The sequence below is a fragment of the Papaver somniferum genome, chromosome 11 (assembly GCF_003573695.1).
Source record: "Papaver somniferum cultivar HN1 chromosome 11, ASM357369v1, whole genome shotgun sequence".
Taxonomy (NCBI): Eukaryota; Viridiplantae; Streptophyta; class Magnoliopsida; order Ranunculales; family Papaveraceae; genus Papaver; species Papaver somniferum.
The window spans coordinates 128,569,334-128,591,001 of record NC_039368.1 but is presented as its reverse complement, the minus strand read 5'-3'; the positions used below and the strand labels follow the sequence as shown (position 1 = coordinate 128,591,001).

At 35.6% G+C, this 21,668-nt stretch overlaps 2 protein-coding genes across 2 annotated transcripts; one reads left to right on the top strand and one right to left on the bottom strand.

Annotated features, from left to right (window-relative positions):
- Positions 1-6,092: 6,092 nt before the first annotated feature.
- LOC113325115 lies at positions 6,093-7,757 on the bottom strand. The gene is made up of 2 exons (XM_026573341.1): positions 7,472-7,757; positions 6,093-7,069 (listed from the first exon to the last, which is right to left on the bottom strand). Exons 1-2 carry the CDS (start codon positions 7,755-7,757, stop codon positions 6,093-6,095), a joined length of 1,263 nt encoding a protein of 420 aa, XP_026429126.1.
- A 3,045-nt stretch (positions 7,758-10,802) lies between these two features.
- Positions 10,803-14,801, top strand: LOC113320484 (F-box protein SKIP8). Its single transcript, XM_026568391.1, has 3 exons — positions 10,803-11,319; positions 13,251-13,447; positions 14,372-14,801. The coding sequence occupies exons 1-3, from the start codon at positions 10,924-10,926 to the stop codon at positions 14,631-14,633; spliced, it is 855 nt and encodes a 284-aa protein (XP_026424176.1). The 5' UTR covers positions 10,803-10,923; the 3' UTR covers positions 14,634-14,801.
- The last annotated feature ends 6,867 nt before the right edge of the window (positions 14,802-21,668 follow it).

Sequence of the window (21,668 nt, the reverse complement as noted above, 5' to 3'; positions counted from 1 at the left end):
ACAGGAACATGAAGCAAAGGAAAAGAAGGATAAAAAAAATGAACAAGAACCCTACGTAAAGGAAAGAAAAGGGTGGTAATTGAAGAAGAAGACGAAGGAGAGGATAAAGAAGTAGAATCAGATATAGAATCAGAAGAAGATGAAAAGGAACCAGAGGAAGAATAAAAAGTAGTCGCAGATGGCAAACCGGAGCAAGAACTAAAAGGTAAAAAAAAAATACATTGAATTGAGTTGTATGCTGCAATATAATTAAGTTCATTCTATATTAAATATAAAAACAATTGAATGAGTTACTGTATGCAGGTAGGTCAAGGAAAAAAGAAACCAAGTTCAAATCATGTCTGATGTCGTTGGTTGAAATTTGTAAATTTCTATACAGACTGTTTGAAACAGGAGATTCCAAAAATGAGAAAGCACTAAAGGAATGTCCATTCTGGGACTTCATCAGCCCATTATACACAACAGACATAATCGATATAACGACTGATAAGTGGTTAACCAAAATCAACCTTGCAATGCAGCTACTTATTGGAGCATTCGATAAGAATACAAACAAGTTCAAGCTTGGAGAAAAGGAAACTGCTTGTGAGTGCTCACTAGAAGCAAGAGATTTTGCAATAATGTTTAAGATAAGAAGGGTCACCGAGAGTGAAGAGTTGAAGAAGTTGCTGAACAAAAAGAATGATGCTGAAGTCACTACATGGTTAAAGAACAAGTTCAGACCAGGGATAGATGAAGATACAGTGATAAAATAACGAAGGATGAAATTGAGCGCAAACTAAAAGATGCAGCTAACGATGAGTTTGACCCACAACATTTTGTGAGACTTTTTGCTATGTGGATGTGCACGATTTTTTTCTTCACAGATGCTGGTGCAACAGGATTAGCAAAGCAATGGCTTCCTCATATTTTAAACATGGACAAATCACATAGTAAAGTATCCGCTTAAATATATTGGAAAGCAGAAGGGAAAGAATGGAAGTGTTCCTGGCTGCACAACTCTACTGCCGGTAAGAAAGGAAGTTCATTTCATATAATATTTATTTTTGAAGATAGTAAAATGCATATTGTATGTCAAACCAACCTCATTGATTCTATGTATGCAGTATTGGTTCTGCGAACATACAGAGGAAACTACATCACCAAGAGGTCAAATTTTGAAAGCTCAACTCCAAGATTCCTGAGCTGGAGCCAACATGCAATGTGCAAAAAACTAGTAAAATAATTTCAAGAGAAAGTTAAAAAGGGAATAGACATGACTTGGTTTAATCATCAGGTACAATATTCATTTACTCAATTTATATTTCAAAAAGATTTCAGTTTTTATCATGTCAACAAAAGGAAATCGATACCAGTTTAGGGAGTCATATCAACAAAAGGAAGTTGATACCAGTTTAGGGAGTCAACAAATTGAAGTTGATCCATTTGTATGTATACTGATTAGTTTCCTAGTACAGAATACTGATTTTTTGTGTGTAAACATTGAAAGTTGATTACAACAAATGGATTAACTTCCATTGTAGACACAATATAACTGAAATCTACTAGAGAAAAGATTGAATATGCACATTTATTGTACCTATGTATTTAAATTAGGAGTAGGAAAACAAGTGTGATTATAGATGATAAAATTAAAGAAATGATATTGAGTTGCCATCTGAAATGTATTACAGATTTTGTGTATCAACAATGAAAGTTGATCCCCAATGAATGGAATCAACAAGCAAAGTTGGCACAATATCTGAAATGTTTTATAGATTTTGTGTATCAACAACAGAAGTTGATGCAATTGTATGGAGTCAACAAACAAAATTTACACAGTAAATGAAATGTACCCCATTTGGTTTGTGTCAACAACCAAATTTGACATCATATCTGAAATGTAATCCACTTATATATTGTTGCAATTTCATATACGTCGCACCTCACTCGGGGGCTACGCCCCCTCGTGAAAGATATATTAAGGGTAGAATGTGAGAAAAAAAAACTTTGCTCACTGTATTGTTCACCAATTTGCAGATTCATGAAGATTTTTTTGATACGGTTACAGAAGATGAGATGTATCTGATTGACCTATCAGCACCAGCACGAGAGTTGGAAGTAGAGAGGCAGAGGAATGAGGAGCTGGCAGAACAAAACATGTATCTTGAACTTGACAAGCAGGAGATAACATATCAAAGGAGGGGCCAAGCAAAGACATCGATGAGCAACATAATATTCATGAAGAAAATTATTGACAGCAACAAGGAAAAGATTCAGTTGCAGCCTGAGGATGAAGAGAGACTTAAAGATATTGCTAAAGAAGTGAATGATTGGAATGAAAAGCAGAAACATCTCCATAGAGCAAGATCAGAGAGTACTCAACAGGAATTCAATAGAGCAGTCAAGGATTTTTCAAGGACTGAATTAACTCTAGGGGAGAATACAAGTGAAGGACCATCTGGAAAGGAGAATGAAGTTGAGTTGGAAGCTGTTACAAATGAAGAACCATTTGGAAAAGAGAATGAAGCTTACTTGAATATAGAAGAAGAAAAAAAATCAAGTCAACTGACATTGTCACTTTCAGATGCAGGTCAAAGTGATTTGGAAAAATGCTTTAAGAAGGGTTATCAAAGTGGACTAAAGTTCCAGGTGCATCCTTTGGTGCCATATGCTTTGAGGACAAACTGGAAGATGGGATTCGATGCAGGAAGAGAAGAAAAAATAAGACAAGAAGAAGCGAATCTTCAGATCAGTAATGTGATTGCAGAGATTGGTAATTCAGTTCAACAGTTAGAAGAGGAGAATGGAGTGAAAGAAGGAGAAAGTAGTACAAACGTGCAGGAAGCAGAGATGGTGGGAAATTTACTTGTTTATTCAACTCCTCCGATTAAGGCTATACTTCCAGAAAGCTCGGATAATGTCCGTACATGTACTATTTTAACTCATTTGAAGAAGTAATAAATTTAAAAGACATATAAGAATTGTTTGCTAGTGTGTTTATGTTATGCAGAATTTGGATAATCTATTGATTAGTTATGAATTAATTTGTTTGGTTTACTGATTTCTATACGTCCGTAATGAATGAAAATGAGTGAATGTTAGTATTAAGTGTACAACTAATTGATTTATATACATGCATTTTATTTTATTTTTATTAAGTGTCAACAATGAAAGTTGATCCATGAAAGCAATGGATCAACAAATAATGAATGATTGGTCTGTTATCAAGAGAATGATTCCTTTGTGCATACTTTTTTATTTTTGTAAGAGTAAACAGTAGAAGTTGATCCAATAATGTTGGGTAAACAATGGAAGTTGATCCCATAAAAGGACCAACAACAATTGTTGATCCCATAAACAATGAGACAACAATGATAGTTGATATTGTTTATACAAGAGTGTTTCATGTTAATCTTATCAGATTATTTCACTACAGGTGCTACCCCAACTTTCCCAAGCTTCACTGCGATCACTGCCGGAATATTTACTCCTACTCCTCCAGAACAGACGAAAGATGCTCCGACACAAGAAATATAATATACTCCTACACAACAAACAGAAGAGGGTTATTTTGAAACTCCAGATGACGATAATGTATTGGAAAGGCTTAAAGTGATATACAAATTGGATGAAATTGGTGGGACAACTGAAGAGGAAGACATCACACAAGATGATGATTCTGAAGCAACGCAGAGCCAAAGGTTGTCAAGGAAGCCGCCAAATATTGGAAGAGAAGGGAGGTATAACACAAGGTCGTCAAAGAAGACTCCAAATAAATTCACACATGATGATAAAGTGAACAAGAGGAAGAAAGGCGGAAAAGGAAAGAAGAAGAAGAAGGGCGGAGGTGTTGAAGAACCGGAAATAATCAACCTTGATGATTACGTTGATGTGACGCTACCTGAGCCAAAAAAGCTGAAGAAGCCAAAACAACTCAAACTCTGGAAATCCTGCACCAAGGAAGAACAAGAGGTCCTTCGATCATTCTTTGAGAAAGCGACAGAAAGGTATGTTGCATGTTCATTCATAGGCATAAACAAATAAAAGTTGATGCCATGGAACATCTGATAATAATACTTCCATTTGGAAAAAATACAGTGACATAGCATATATCTTTTTTTTCAACATTGAGGTGGAAGAGTTCATATATGGAAAGCATATCCAAGCTCTAATGGATGACCAAAACATTAACAGTGAGATAGTTGATTACTACAGCAACAGGTTGCAAGCAAAGATGCAAGGTCCAAGCAAGCCGAAATACTACGGGAAGAAGCACTTGATTATGTCTACGAATACTTATGTAAGTAACGAAAACTCTTAATCTGTCTTTTTAATAACTTGGTAGATAAACTTTTTTAGGTTTATATGATCGCAGTTGAAATCTTATTTAGGTGAGATGAAAAAATTTAGTGTGCTAGGAATAGTTCAAGTATACTTGTTGTTATCTAATATCAAAAATAAACTAATGTCAAGAATATGACGCAGCAACTGATGATGGGCGCAATAGCTACCAAAAATACCACGAAAGTGGAGGAATGTGCAGCTCAGGTAAGGGAGAATTACCTAGTGAATGGCGATGACAAATTCCTTCTCATACCAATCTGTCTCCAAGACAGGGATAAGAAACCATTCCACTGGGTGCTTCTTGCCTTATTAGGTGGAAGATGGTTTGTTTTCAACACCAAATATCACAACAAAGGATACAACGAACAACACCAGTTATTACAGATTTTGACCACTTCCCTGTACCACACCAAGAAGGCTTGGATTGTGCAATCCATGTATGCTTGTTCATGAAGTGTCTGGTGAAGCATAGAGACTGCTGGGGTTTGGATGGTAAGAGTGCCAAATACCATGAAGATATTAACAAGAAGAGAGTGAAGATGGCTTCCAGGATTTTGGGAGAAATTGATGCATGGAAACCATCTTTTGAAATTACTGACACACCGGAAGAAGATAAGGCAGTACAACAACTTACAGACTCAGTCGAAGAGGTTAAGGAAGAAAACCAACTCACCGACTCGGTAGAAGAAATAATCAATTTACCAGACTCTTCTGAACCATTAGATTAGTGCAACATAATGTTCATTCTCTGACAAAAGAAACATCTTAGCTGTAGTTTCACATATCCTGGTAAGTAAAATGTAGGTCTGATAATTTGAAGTTAGTTTGAAAAGACATGGTAGTTACTATAAAGAAATGTCTGAAGGTCTGTTTATGTTCTTAAACAATTTGGATGATATGCTTAGTACTAGTTTGTTATGAATTAGTATTACTATTAGTTTGCTTTACTGATTCCTATCCATCTATGAAACATTGAATCAATGGTTTTGTTATCAACTGAATAAATGTTGGAAGTAAAGATTGCAGGTGTGCACAGATAATGAAGTTAACTTGTATATATACAGATAAAACCATGAAATTTTTTACTTTTTATTGAGCATCAACAATGCAAGTTGATCCATTTTTGGGATCAACAATGAGAGTTGATCCCAAAAATCAATGGGTCAAAAATAAAATTGATGAATAAGTGATTGGTTTCTTATCAAATGAATGAATGTTGATAGTAAAGATTGCAGGTAGGCACAACTAATGGAGTTAACTTGTATATACAGTAAACCATGCAAAATTTTTCTTTTCAGTAAGCATCAACAAATGGAAGTTGATCCAGTAATGGGGGATAAACATTGGAAGTTGATACCATGATTTGGATCAACAATGATCTGTTGATATTGTTTACATAGTACTTTTTCCTGTAAAAAACCAGAAAGCCTGAAACCTGCAAACTGACATAAGATGACAAGAATAACATTCATAAACAAATAAAACAGAATATATGTCATTAAAAACACAACAAATCCAACAAGAAAAAAAATAGGAAAAAGTATAAAAAGAACTAACATCTAAGTTTATCATCCAATAACTAGCATAAAAAAGGTAAATAAAAAGTTCAGGAATCATTCACTAAAACTTGAGAACAAACATCCTCCTCAAAAAGTTGATCATCATGTAATTAGACTCCTTACGGAACACTGGTGCACGAGGAGCCAAAGGAGCTCTACGACATCTATGACGGTTATGGAAGGCAAGTCTCCCATACTGGCCACACTTCATTGTCTTGCGAACTTTCTCTCGAGAACCTCTGTATCTTGAAGTAGTTGGCCTTCCAGCTGACGCTCGACCACTATTGGGAGACAAGACATAACCTTCCTCATTAATTTTAGGCGGCCTCTCACTGTCGAGAATAGGATAGATAGGACGAGCATAAAGCCTCTGTAGAACTTGGTGGTATAATACAGAATAATGTACTTATAAGGTTCATCTGGCCCAATCTGCAACATAGCTTTCATCGAATGGGTGAAAGGGAAACTATGCTTCTGCCACCAATTGCAAGTGCATGTCTTAGCATCCAAGTCGACCGTGTGATTTCCAGTAAGAGAAATGATCTCAAAAACTTTACCACTTGATCTTCGAAACTTGTAAAAACGGAAGTCAGTAACCCTCTTGTTAAGCCTAGCTTGCATCCGTGGAGTAATCTTTGAATTCCACTTACTAGACTCCACCAACCTCTTGTAGTTCTGCTCCATTACCTTAGAACGAATACAGTCGATAAGCTCAAGTGCTGGAAGCCGCTTTTCATGCTTAATCACACTGTTAAAACTCTCCGCAATGTTAGATGTGTTCTCACCAAACCTTTCTCCTTGAAAAGCATAAGCTTCCCAATTCTGGAATGGAATCTTTATCATCCAATCAATCACCGAATCAAGCTTCAGATTTCTCATACTCTTGGCAGCAACATAAAACTTCTCCTTTGTTAAAGCAGTGTAACACTCTTCAAACAACTTCACAGCAGTTTGCATGCTCTTACCCTTTGGAACCGGAATATTCCCTTTCATGTGGTACAAACAGTAAGAATGGTAAGCCTTTGGGAAGATCACATGGACATGTTTCAAAAGGCCAGCTCCACGGTCTGATATTATGGTCAGTGGACGGTCTTCCCTGATAATACCCTTAAAGTTGGTTAAGAACCATTCCCAACTCTCACAATTTTCGCAAGGTACAATACCAAAAGCAACTGGATAGATCTCTAGAAAAAAAAACCAAAGATTCAAAAACTGAAATCCATGAACAAGTTATTGGGTGAACAACAAAAATTATGGGATCAACAACAAGAATTGTGGTACCAACAACAAGAATTATGGGATTAAGAACAGAAGTTATGTGGTTAACAACTGAAATTATGGAACAACATTAAAAGTTGATACAAAAAAAAGGGATTAACAACTGCAATTATGGGATCAACAATAACAGTTATGGGATCAACAATTGAAATAATGGATCAACAACAAAAATTATGGGATCAACAACAATAATTGTGGGATGAACAAAAGTTATGTGATCCATAGAATTGAAATCCAGGGACATATCAGACTATATTGTGTGATTCAAACAACGAAAGTTGAAACAAATTAATAATTAAAAAACATACCTTGGTTACCAGTTTTCCCGCAAGCAACCATAAGACCTCCCTTAAACTTCTCAGTGAGAAAAGTGCAATCAATATATAACATCGGATGACAGTAATTATTCAAACCAGCAATGGAAGCTTCGAAAGCAACAAAAAACCTTTGGAACTGTTTCGTTACACCATCATACTCAAAGTTGACGACGCTTCCAGGATTATAACGTTCAATTGAGTCTTTATACCAAACAAAGTCTGAATAGGACTTGATGTCATCACCCCAAAAGAGACTCTTTAGTGAACTGTAAACCATGTTATGGCTGAATATACGTGATATCAATACCATATTCCAGATGGAGCTGATATTGGAAATCAGATGTAGTCTTCTTCTTCTTTGATGCTCGAAATTCATCCATTCAGATATCCTTCAGAAAAGACTTCATCATCCTGACTTTTGCTGGATCAGAAGAAGCTAAATCACATGAATGCTCTCCACGAAACTTCTTGCACTGAAACACACCTTTAGTTTTGGCAACGACAGATGCATGAAACCTCCAGCTACAATTTTGACTTTTCTTGTTCATACACTCCACAATGTAACGTTTCTTGTCACTCTTACGTACGTCAAGTTTGAAACCACTATGAAATTCATACTTCTTAACAGTATCACGAAAATCGTTTTTACTTTCAAAAACCTGCCCTACTCCGGTTAAGACGTTGGCCCAAGCATCTGACTTCTTGGGGACCCTTTTGACCAAAGATGAATCATCCGTCAAATCTTCTACAATAGCCACATTGTTGTTTGAAACACAACTTGATGATGACGAAGAAGGAGCAACGGAAGAAGAAGAAGGAATAACAGAATCAACACAAATCTTAAACTGGATGTTAAACTTCAACACATCAATCCCTTTAGAGATGCAGTAGTGAATGAAAAACCTCAACTCCAAATCGTGATTAATCACATGTGAAATTCCATCTACAATGTAGCCAAAAAGTACGAGGTCTTCAGGGACATAAGGCCAGTATTGTTTCACCACACTAATCATCTCGCTGACAGTAGTTGATTCCGAAACAACATGCGATACGGTCAAATTGGATAAAGTGAACTCTGCAACAACCATCTTTGGCATGAAACAATCATAACAGATCAAAAAAAAACTAATAAAACATACAAACAAAAACAAAATTTGAGATCAAAAAACCAATGTTGACACCATAATCAGTCAACAACCAATGTTGATCCAATAGAAAAACATCTATCAACAACCATAATCAGAAAATTATCCAGGTTATTGCATCAACAATGAAAGTTGATCCAACAAATCTGCATCAACAACCAATGTTCATCCAACAAATCTGCATCAACAACCAATGTTGATCCAATAAAACAACTATCAACAACCATAATCAGAAATTTATCCAGGTTATTTGCATCAACAATGAAAGTTGATCCAACAAACCAGCATCAACAACAAATGTTGATACAAATAATCTGGATATTGTACAACTTTTCAGTGTCAACAAATGAAAAATCTATGTCAACAACAAGTATTTTGCTACAAAAAAAATAGCATAAACATCATCATATATGTTACTTCGCATCGCATTAGTATACAATCGTTGCAAATGTGAACCTGCAACATGAAATACTACATGAACATACATGCTCCATGTTAAAAAAATTAACTGCAAACCATAAGAAAAAGCCTAAACCTAACCTAAGCTACAAATTCAAATTACGTCGCATATCACTCGGGGGATGCGCCCCCTCGTGAAAGATATATTCAATGTCGAACGTTTGATATGTAAACTGAGTCTATCTTTTTTGAAGGAAACAAACTTTCATTGATATTAATCCTCATGCAAGATGAGGTGTTGCATAATACAATTAGGTGGTTCATCATGAACCCACCATCTGTTTACATTATTTGAAATTGCACATTGAGCTAAATCATGCACAATAGAATTAGCGTCTCTAGAAACTGCCGTGAAACTAACTTCACTAAAGTTCTTAACGCGATCTCTGATGTAACTTCTAATTGATTACACTAACTTCTAACTTCTAATTATACCAAAACTGATTTATCAACAATCAGTATTCTCAAAATAATTCTTCAACAAGGAGTAATATCCAAATAATTCATCCAAACTTTGAAATAATCCAGAATAATTCAAACCGAGAACTGATTCATGCAAAGTACATTGAAGCTAGAAAAAATTAATTATAAACCTAACTTTGAATCATGAGCAGATCTAAGTAAAACAAACAAAATTCAAAAATCAAAAACCGGAGATTGGAGATTGAAGAATACCTGTTTAAGAGATGAATAACGATCTCGAATTCAAATAATATGTAAATGAACCAATAAATCCAGTAGAATCAAACACATAATCAAACTTCCAAAATCTCGATCTCTGCAACAGAGAAAACAAATAAACTGAAATCAAATATGAAGATTTAGAAACTACAAATCGAACATGCAAATATCATATAAATTTCTACTCATCTTCAATCACGAATCACCATTACCAATTTGTTGCAGAAAAACAGATCGAGAAATTTCTGTTGAATCTGTTGTTGATGAAGAAACTGCTTTCAGATCTGAGATTAAAAGATACGAACGATCAAATTGATGAAAATGGATTCAGTAGAAGAAAAAGAAGCTTTTCTGGAGATTAAAACCCTAGATTTCAGAGAAGATTTTCGTTTTTTTTTTTCTTTTCTGTTTTCAGCTGAAAAACACGGCGTCACTTTCTCTTTCTGTTTTTCTTTCCGTTGATAACTGAATTTTGGCTTTACAATAATAAATATATATGAAGGGTATATTTGTAAGCTTGATGAATCCTTAATGGACCCCTGATGGGCTTTGGATGGAGAGGGGTATATTTATTGCTTCATAAGGATAATTTTGAAGCCCGTGAAAAGAAGGATCATTTATATAATTCCCACAAGTTGAAATTAGATTTTGTATAACGGCTTTCCGTCACCGCGTGACGTGGGGCTCGGATTTTAAAGATTTTAATAGAATTAGCCGCGGGACTGGGGGCTGGTGCAGCTGGCCGGGGGTTCTGCTCAAAGTCTCAAACGAGGTGGGCGAAATTGTGCCGTTGGGGTTCTTTACTTCGACCTTTGTTTTTATTTTCAAATAAAAAAGATTAATGCGAATAAAGTATTGGATATTCCCTCAAAACAATCTCCGACCATTAGATTCTACAAACACAATCTTGACTTAACCATCAAAATCAAACCATCCAACGAATAAAATCAATAACACATAACTTCCCATATTTCATACACACACAATATACATAATCACAATATTCATCACTATTTTACGGTTTTCTCATTTCTCTCTCTCTAGAAAATCAAAAGGGGGCGCTTGAAAATTCTCAAAAACCCTAGTTTTCTCCAAAAAATTCAATTCTAGGGTTTTTATGTATTTGAAGCAGGGTTTATAAATGTCTCAAATTCATAAATGGATGATCATACCAAACCCTTCATTCTCACTTCAATTTCATTCCAAGTGATAGCGTGTTTTTTCACGATTTTTTGCATTTTGTTTGGGTTTTTCTGGTTTAACAAGGAGAAGAAGACGAAGAAGAAGAAGTGCTGTGATTGTAGTAAGAAGATTAGTGAAGAAGAAGAGGGGTATAAAGGGTATTTGAACGGAGGAGGGGAGATGCCAGTTAGGGTTACAGAAGGTGGAGGAGGAGGAGGGAGTGTTTCGATGATGGAACAGTTGGTGCCAGAGATTACAACTCATGCTTTGAGTTATTTGGATTATCCGAGTTTGTGTAGGCTTTCTATGACTAATTCTTCTATGAGAAAAGCTGCTAATGATGATAGTGCTTGGAAAATGCTCTACCACAAGGTACATTTCTGTTCTTTCCCTTGGGTTTTAATTTTTGTTTGATTTGGGGGTTTTGAACTGCATTTTTTGTTCCTTTTAGTGATAATTTTGGTTAGTTATGACATTGAGTTGGTTTGAAGTAGTGATTTTTGTTCATTTTAGTGATAATTTTGATTAGTTATGAATTTGGGTTAGTCGTTGGATGTGGTTATGTCTGAATTGCTGTGTTCGTTTCACTTGTTGAGAAATATGTTTTGCTTTTCTATAATTGGTTAGGTTTTTGGTGTTATCACAAGAATGTCTCCAAATGGGTACTTGCATGTTTGTTGGCTGATAGGGAATACCATGTGTACTTATAGAAAGTATGTTAAGTTTGAGGGAATGGAAGGGGTCGGTGTTTAATTTCTTAATTTCTAGTGGAAGTAGGATAATGAAATGGAAATTGGAAGTAGTGATTTTCGGTTAGTTGTTGATGTGACTATGTCTGAATGAAATCTTCATTTCCTTTGTTGAGAAATATTTTGTTCTAGCTGGCTAGGCTTCTTGTGTTATGTAAAATTTAGTGAATAGCTTACTGTGAAAAGGATACTTAACATGTTTGTTGGCCGTTAGGGAATACCTGGAAACCATGTGTACTTATAGAAAGTATGTTAAGTTTAAGGGAACGTAAGGGGTCTCTTAATTTCTAAGGAAAGTTGGATAACGAAAGTCGGTAAATGGAAATTGGAAGTAGTGATTTTCAGTTAGTACAACAACAAGAACAACCAAGCCTTTAGTCGTGAACAAGTTTGGGAAAAAATGTTTGAATGAAATTTCTATTTCCTTGGTTGTGAAATATGTTTTGTTCTGCTGTAATTGGTTAGGTTTTCGTTGTTAAGTACGAATATCTGAATAGCTTACTGTGAAATGGATGCTTACATGTTCGTTGGCCGTTAGGGAATACCTGGAAACCATGTGTACTTATAGAAAGTATATTGAATGGAAATTGATACACATTCTCACTACTAGGATTGCAGTCTTCTTTCTTTCTTTCTTCAAAAGAAAAGAGAGAGAGAAAGGACTGATGAAGCAATATTCATGAGTAAATAGTAGTTAATGTGACTTCAGGTGTACTTCTGGAAAGTATGTTAGGTTTAAGGTAATGGAAGGGGGGTTCATTATTTGTATTCTTAATTTCTTATGGAAGTAGAATAATGAAAGTCGGTGAATGGAAATTGGGAAATTCCATTCTGTTTTAGGCTTTTAGCTTAATGATGCTATTTTTGGAGATTCGTACTCGTTGCAGCTTGCGGTAGGAGGAGTTTACTTTGGCAAGCTGTTTTCTTGTTGTTTATCTTGTTTCCAGTGCTGCTCTTAACATTAATGTGTTTATTATATTGTGGGTAGACGGTTAAGTTTGTTACATTAAGGCGATATACAATAGTCTAAGAAGGATGTGCTAATTGATACACATTCTCGTTACTACGACTGCAGCCTTCTATCTTTCTTTCTTCAAAAGAATGTAGACAGAAAAAGAACTAATGAGGCATTTTTTATGAGTAAGTAGTAGTTAATGTGAAGTTCACTTCAAATGTTTTTTGGTGCTCATGTAGCTCTGTGTACATTAGTTTAAACATAAAGAGTGGAAAACTTACTTACTAGGATAGGAAAATGAAAGAAGATTAGGTCGTGGTTACAGAGTTTGCAGTGGCATATACGATTGTCATGGGAGATGTTAAAGAGTTTAAACATCTCTGCTACAGCCTCTGGTCGGGGTTGTTTAATTGTGGATCACTATTCCTGCTAAAGATCTTCATATTAGTTCGGTTACTTGAGTTCATTATTCATTTTTTGTTTAGTGCAAAAGTATGATACTCCATGTTTTGGCGTAGCCTGAAAATTTTGAATTAGATATTTAACCATTTTCGGTTGTTGCTAAAGATTTACATTTGATTTTGACCTTGTTTATCAAGGACTTCACAGCGGAACAGGACAGCGTGATGCCAGTAAATGGCTGGAAGGCATACTATGCTGCTACTAGAGCAATAATGAATATCAATGCTGAGTTCTTCAACATTATAAGAGATAGATCGGTTCCAGGGATGGGTGCTTTTTGGCTGAATGCAGATTATGTAAAGTGTATTCATACATCAGGAGAAGTTTTCTCAGGGTATGATACTCCTAGTCTTGTATTATATCATCTTACTATTTCATTGAAAGAGTTTAAGTATTACGGCTTTAGGTATTACCGTTTATGGGATTATTTTGTAGGTTGACAGCTCTGATCCATTTATTGCCCCTATATAAACACTTGGCAATCTTATTTGTCATCATTTAGTTTTTCAATACGTATACAAACTTTATACTTATTTGGCCTTCATTAGAGATGCTTGAACGTTGTCGTTTACTGCACAGTGATATTTGATTCAGTGTTTCCTAGCATGCTGTAGAGTTAGTTTATGACTTTTGTACGACTACATGTACATGGTAATTCAATCAAATGTCACGCAATATATCTGGTCATTGTTGATGAAGCTTGATTGTTGTTGTTTGCTTTTTGTTGTGGAATAATATTAATGTATACTCAGCAAAGTCAACCATGGGTTTCTTCGTTTATTAATTTGAACCAAATGTTGGAGAACTTTATATTGTGTCCTGTATCTGGTTGGAGGTAATCTTTATGTTTTCTTGCATAAACATTTTAAAGCCCTTAGAGATGCTTGAACATTGTTGTTCATTGCGAAGTGATATTGATTTAATGTTTCCTAGCATTCTGTATAGTTAGGTTATGACTTTTATTCGGCCACATGGTAATTCAATCAAATGTCACGTGATATATCTGGTCATTGTTGAAGAAGCTTGATTGTTGTTGTGTGTTGTCTGTTGTTGATGATGTATACTCATCAAAGTCGTACATGGGTTTCTTGCGTATAACTTCAGTTGTCGTTTGTTGAAATAGAACCAAATGATGGAGAAATGCATGTTGTGTCCTGTATCTGGTTGGACGTAATCTTTATGCTTTCTTGCAAAAACTTTTGGAAGTCCTGAGATGTACTCTGTTCATCATTGTTGATCTTGCGGTTTTCTGCTTCAGATATGACGCTGTTATGGAAAGCTGGCAACTTACATTCAACTGGGGCCAAGGGGTTGCCTTCCAGATCAGGGATGTGAAGACGCGGGTATTCACAGACATAGCTTGGGTTACCATGAAAACTTATGTTGACGATCCTAATAGTGGGCCATTCAATGTGACCAATGTTTACGAGTTTCACAAAGGGCAGTGGTACTTGGTTCACCATCACTGCTCTGTGATACTAATTGGCGCAGAGGCTGATCAGCAAAACGTATTTGGATAGGGTTGGTGAAGAATGACAGGAAAACCATACGAGAAGGAAGACACATAATTCATTGTCTGCATCTTTTCTTCTTCTCGTCTCTTTTGAAAAAAAAAAGTGTACCTACTCCTGGGTTTCGTTTTCGGATCTTTGACATATACATAACAATATATAGAAATTTTCTGTACCTGCTCCTGAGTTGTTTTTTTTTTCACCCTGGTGGTATTTGCATCTAATTTGATCTTTGGAGTACTCATCTGCAAAGAAGTTGCATTTAAAGCTAGATGACTCAAGAGGTGCTTATTGAAGAAAATAAATCGATGTGATTCTTGGGATGGATGCGATCCGTGTATCTATTTGCATTATAAATTTGGTGCAGAAGCAGTTGATGGCCGCCATTTTTTTCCAAAGTGGACCCTTTAGGGCAGATTTTTTTTTTTTGAACAAAGAGGCTAATATATTAGACAGAGGATAATCTTATATCATTCTCCAAGCAAGGAATTAACATAGCTGGTGGCTGTAACCACCATTCCCAACAAAGGTTATGTTTCCTAGTAGCTTTTGTCAAGTCATCAACAATTTTATTACACACTCTGTAGACAAACTTACATGACCACACATCATTTAATTACATCTATTTACACATTTTCTCAAAATAGGAAGACTCTGCCAAGGAGTAAGAGAAGAACTATGTTGTAAATAAGAGCTGATATTCAAGTTATCAGTTTAAAAAATAACCTGAGTCCAACCATAAGTAGTAGCCATATCCATAGCTTCCAGTAAAGCCCAAGCTTCAGCTTGATGTACATTGATAGCTCTTTTTACTGCTCCTTTTCCCACCACATATTGTCCTGCATGATTTCTTGTTATAATGCCAATACCAACCAATAAAGAGTGTGGACTGTGGACTGAAGGAAGCATCAATATTAACTTTATAAACATTCATAGGAGGAGGCTGCCAAGTATTATTCACAGCATTTGAAACAGTATTGAATGACGGTTAACAGTGGCAGTATCTAGATGATGCAAAGAAATGTAATAACTTATTTGATGAATGACTGTGTTTGGATTAGGATTTAAGTTACTAAAGATAGCTCTACACCTATTTTTCCAGATGAAGTGCATGATGTAGACAATAATATGAATAGAGTTAGAGTTACTGTATATGTTTATAGGAGAATCTTGTAATTGCCAACTCTGGATCCACAATAAAAGTGTTCAATATTGCATTATAAAAAAGTTATGTTGTGGTAGAAATTTCTTCCAAATAGCTTGGGCAAAAGGACAGTGGAGAAGCATATGATCAACATCTTCAGAAGCTTCAGTGTTACAAAGGACACATTCCTGATCAGAAGAATCCGTATGATGAAACAACCTGGTTTTAACTGGCAGAGCATTGTGAAGTCCTTTCCATAAGAAAATCTGAAACTTATGCGGCATCTTGAGTTTCCAAAATTTAAGCCAAAATTGTTGAGACAAGTTTAGAGACATATCATTTGGAGAATCCTTAGCACATAGCATTTTGTAAGTTGAAGAAGTGGTAAAGATACCCGTTGATGTGAAAGGCAAAATAAGAGAATCCGACTGATCTAGTTTAATGGGAATAGTTAAGATTGAATTTACCTGATCAGGAGTAAACAGTTGGCGCAGAAAGTCAATATTCAATTGTAAGTCATGAAGATGTAATTCATCCCATCCGTGAAGAGAAGTAGACATGGAAGGAATCCAGTTTGAGGTCCAAATGTTAATAATTGAACCATCACCCACTTGCCACTTAGCATTTTCCATTATAATCTGCAGACCTTAACATAAACTTTGCCACAACCAACTGGTATTCTTTGTGTCAGGCGGAGGAGAATGCTGAAGATCAAAATAAGGGAAGTATTTACCTTTTAAAATTCTGGCATACAAAGAAACTTGATTATGAATCAAATTCCAGGCAATCTTGGCTAGAAAAGCTGCATTATAATGAGTCAGATGTTTTAAACCCAAACCTCCTGTCTTTTAGGAACTTTCATCTTATCCCAAGAAATAAAATTAGAAGCATGCCGAGTATTAAAGTTATTCCACCAATACTGTCTCTGAGTCTTATCTATTTGATGAATAGTAAAGTCAGGAATTTTAAAAACTTGCATCTGATACATTCCCATGGAACTAAGAACATTGTTCACCTGAATTGTTCTTCCTGCCTGATTAACTGTTTTACTGTGCCAGCCTTGCAGACGATGAGTCATGTTGTCTACAATACCTTGACAATTTTGCTGGCGAGATCTGTGTAATAAAAGGGGGATGCCCAAGTACTTGTCACCTAAGCCCATAAGATTCATATTGAGGATGCCAGGAATATTTGTTTTTTGAGAATTAGAAGTATGCTTACCGAAAAATATTGTTGATTTATGCATATTTATCACCTGAACTGAAGCTTGACCAAACAATTCAAAGAGATGTTTAAGATGAAGTACATGAGCAGAGCTTGCCTGAAGGAATAATAAACAATCATCTGCGAAAAATAGATGATTAATCACAAGGGAATGTCTATTGATTTTGAGACCTTCAAGAGAACCAGAGTCAACATTAGATTGTAATAGTCGAGAAAAAGCCTCCATGACAAAAAGAAACAAGTAAGGTGACAAAGGGTCACCTTGACGGATGCCTCGAGAAGGAGAGAATGAAGCACTTGGTACACCATTGATAAGAAGATATATATTTGCTGTTGAAACACACTGTTGGATCATATCTATCCAATCAGAATTAAATCCCAACTGTTGAAAAATAGAAAGCAAAAAAGTCCACTCAACCCTGTCGAATGCTTTCGACATATCTAATTTCATGCCAACAATAGCTTTTTTGATTTTCTTCGTCTTCATAGTATGCAGTAACTCATGGGAAATGATGACGTTATCATGAATGTGTCTACCAGAAACATATGCAGTTTGAGTTGGACAGATAATTTTTGACAGAAGAGGTTTTAAACGATTAGCTAAAATTTTTGAGATGATTTTGTAGCTAACGTTACAAAGACTAATTGGTATGTAGTCTGCAGGGATTTTAGGATACTTGACTTTAGGAATGGGGACTTGATAAGTGTTATTAATTGCCTTAAGCATATGTTTATTGGTAAAAAAATGATGGACCATAGAGATTACCTCAGTACTAACCGCATCCCAATATTGTTGATAAAAGGATGCTGGAAATCCGTCATTCCCCGGAGAAGCCCAAGATCTGATACTAAAAACAGCTTCTTTAATCTCTTGAGCATCCGAAAGACGAGAAATATCCAAATTTTCATCTTCAGAAATGCAAGGTTGGAACAGATGTATAATGTCTTGATTAACTGAAGGGTTAGAAGTTGCAGTAATATTTCGAAAATGAGAAAGAAACACATCTTCAATTTCAGCTCGAGAGTCATACCAGATACCAAGAGGGCCTTGAATAGCTTGTATAATTGATCTTCTCTTATTGAAGTTTGACAAAGAGTGAAAGTAAGAAGTATTCCTATCTGCTTCTAAGAACTTGTCACCCGCCTGTTGCATGGAATATTCCTTTTGTATTGAAAGCCAATTCTGAAGAGAACTACTTAACTGTTGAACCTCAGGATCATTAGAAGGAACATTATTATCATAGCACGTCTGAAGTTGAGTCTGAATGTTATGAATTGTTGCTTCAATGTTACCAAAATTCAGCCTTTTTCATTGTTGTAGTTGAGTTCTAGTAAACTTTAACTTGCTTGAAAATTGATAAGAATGAGAACCCAAAAAATTTTGATTCCAACTTTGGGTGATAGTATCGATGCAGTAAGGAAATATTAACTAACATTTGTACAATTTAAAAGGAGAATGATTAACTGAGCTAGGGATGGTGTGTAAAAGGATGGGGCTATGATCAGATGCAATAGGAACTAGATGTTGAAGATAAGCATCATTATAACTATGAATCCACTGAGGATTTACAAGTGCTATGTCTAGTCTAGAAGCAACATGATGAATGCCATATCTGTGATTAGACCAAGTGGTATCTGAACCCATGTAACCCAAATCAATAAGTCCTAACTGTTGGGAAAAATTTCTTATATGACTAGCATGATGAGTATGACTAGCATGACTATGAGTTTCAGAGTTAGACATAGTAAAATTCAAATCCCCAAAAAGAGCCCAAGGAAGATCAACAGAACTATGCATGTCCAAAAGATATTGCCACTGATTATTGTTATCAATTGCATTATGCGCACCATACATAAAAGTAATTAAGAAATCAGAGTTATGATTATAAGTATGGATGATAGCATGAATTGTGTCACTAGTAGTATGCATAATTTCAACATCTACTCCATCTTTCCAGGCTAAAGCAATACCACCATATAGGCCAATAGAAGGATAAAACCAATAATGAGGATATCGAGTATGAGAAAGATAAAATCTCATATTGTTAGGTTGGGCTTTAGTTTCTTACAAAAAGAAGATATCTGGATCATAGTGACTCAAGCAAAATCTCGGATAATCTCTAGTGTGAGGGTTTCCTATAACTTAACATTTCCAAGAATTTTTTTTCATACTTGTAAGATTAAAAAAGCAGTGATGAAAAAGGAGATAAAAGCAAAACTTCGAAAAGACAAAATCAGAAAATAACAAGTAAAGAAAGAGGAAGATAAACACCTGTTTCCACGCATCAGTATGATTTTGAGCAACAATAGCATTAGCAGCAGCAATGTCCCACACATTTTTTTGATCATTATTATCTTGCACAGAGACATTTTCATCAGCTTGAGTAGTAAAAATATTGATCTCCAAATCAGCAGCAGTATCTTGAGGCTCAGAAGATATCACCAAAGTAGGACAGTGTCGATATCTTTTCTTAGTACCACTAGTACTAGCACCATCACTTGACAAAGTTGATACCGGAATTACTGAAGAAGAAGGTTGAGATCGATTGTTGTAAGATGACGAAGCTTCAAAACCATAACCGGTAGCTGAGAAAACCGAAATATGCATCCCATCAAAAGGCCGAGTTTGCTCTTGATCATTAGGTTGACGAAGCCTGCTACGCCTTTGAGAGCCATGTTGGAGAAAAAGTTGAGCTTCCTGTTGAGGGTTTTTTTGGGAGGCAGAATTGGTACATCAAATCCAAAGCCTCTAACAATTTCTTCAATTTTCATCCTTCTATGAGACATGTCAGCACAATCATTTGCTTCATGATTTGGCACCTTACATTCAGAGCATAGACGATATGATTGTTTCTCATAAAAGAACCCAATCCATCTAGTTACACCGGCAACATTAGCGGCAGTAATTCCAGTGATGAGTGGAGTGTCAACATTAATGAGAACTAAAGCCCTATATTTAGAAGAAGTAGGAAGGTTTACTCCGTCAGGATCAACAATTCTAACTTCACCCGCAATGTTACCCATCATACGTAAGATATCAGCATAAGTGAATTCAGGTAACAAGTATTTGCACTCTAACCAGTAAGGTGAAACTGAGAAATCAAGTTGATGATAATCCATAGTTGGGTTCCAATATTTAAGCACTATCAAATGGCCATCAAAATTCCAAGCGACTCCAAAGAGAATATCTTCTTTATCATCGGAAACTTGGAATTTGATAACAAAGATATTAGGTTCTAAATTACGCACCTGAACCATCCATCGATTATGTCTTTTTAGGTGAGGCCAAATGAATTTAGCAGCACGCTCAGCATCTTGCCATGTCATAATACCAGTAGCATATAGTTTACCAGCAAGACTATACCTCCAATCTCTAACTCCAGCTACAATTGCAGTATTAAAATACATCACCACCCTTCTTCTAAGGGGTTCTTCACTTATTGAAACATCTTCCATTTATTGAGTAATATTATTCATAACAGGTCTAGCCATCAGAATGAAGAAGTGAAAAAGATTGTAACAACAGAGTTGGGTATGGAAGAAATAATGGTTGATAATATGCTTTTTATAGAAAAATTATGATGGAGGTGTCAAGAAGAACTCAATATATGTATGACTTTTAAAATTGAGATCAGAAAGAGGTGTCAAGATGTAGTGAAGATAGGTATGGGTGATAAGGTTTAAAAAGTTCAAAAACAGATAAACATTTGAGGATATCAAAGCTTGTGAAGAACCATGGATAACAACGTAGACATACTTCCATAAAGGTGATATAGAATAACTCATTTGATAAACCCAATTCAGATAACTATGAAGTAATGACATAATGATGAACAACACCTGCACCACTGCAATAAAAATCCAACTTTGAAGATGCCAACTTTGAGACTGCCAACTGTGAAGAAATTTCATGATGTGATGGGACATAACTGCTGCACCAATGCGTAACAACAAGGAGGAGAAGATTAACCTGCCACTAAAGGAAAAAGATTGAATTAAAAAGCCAGAGATTTACAGTAGGATAATGAAATTAAGAAATTAGGGCATAAAAAAACAGAAGAAAAAAAAACCCATCAGCAAATCACAATTAATACAAGAGATAGAAGATAAGGGATTAAATCGATCGATTGAAACAAGTAAAACCAAATCAGATCAAAGGAAAAAATTTGAAAATCAAGGTTGACTAAGTTGACTTAGGGTTTGACTTTGGCTTGACCTAATCCTATTTTTTCGCCTTGATATGACTTAAGTTTGATAGATAGTGATTGATCATGATATAAGGATTGAAGAATTCCTAGATTGTAGAAGATGAGATCCCCAATTTTTCTAAGAAGACATCGTGTGATAGAGAGATGTGATCTGCCTAGAGAGAGATGGTAATTGGAAATTGAGCTTAGGTTCTTCCTATGGGGTTTCATAAAAAGTGAGAGGTGAAGGAGTCGAGAGATACCCACTAACTAAACATCTTTAGGGCATGTAGGATCCAAATATCGCACAACGGTAATAGTTTGCGATATTATAGATAGAGACTGTGAAGTTATAGAGAGAGTTTGTGAGAAGTTAGCGAAGATGTAGGATCCAAATATCGCACAACGGTAAGGGTTTGCGATATTATAGATAGAGCCTGCGAAGTTATAGAGAGAGTTTGCGAGAAGGTAGCGAAGCTTGCGAGAATG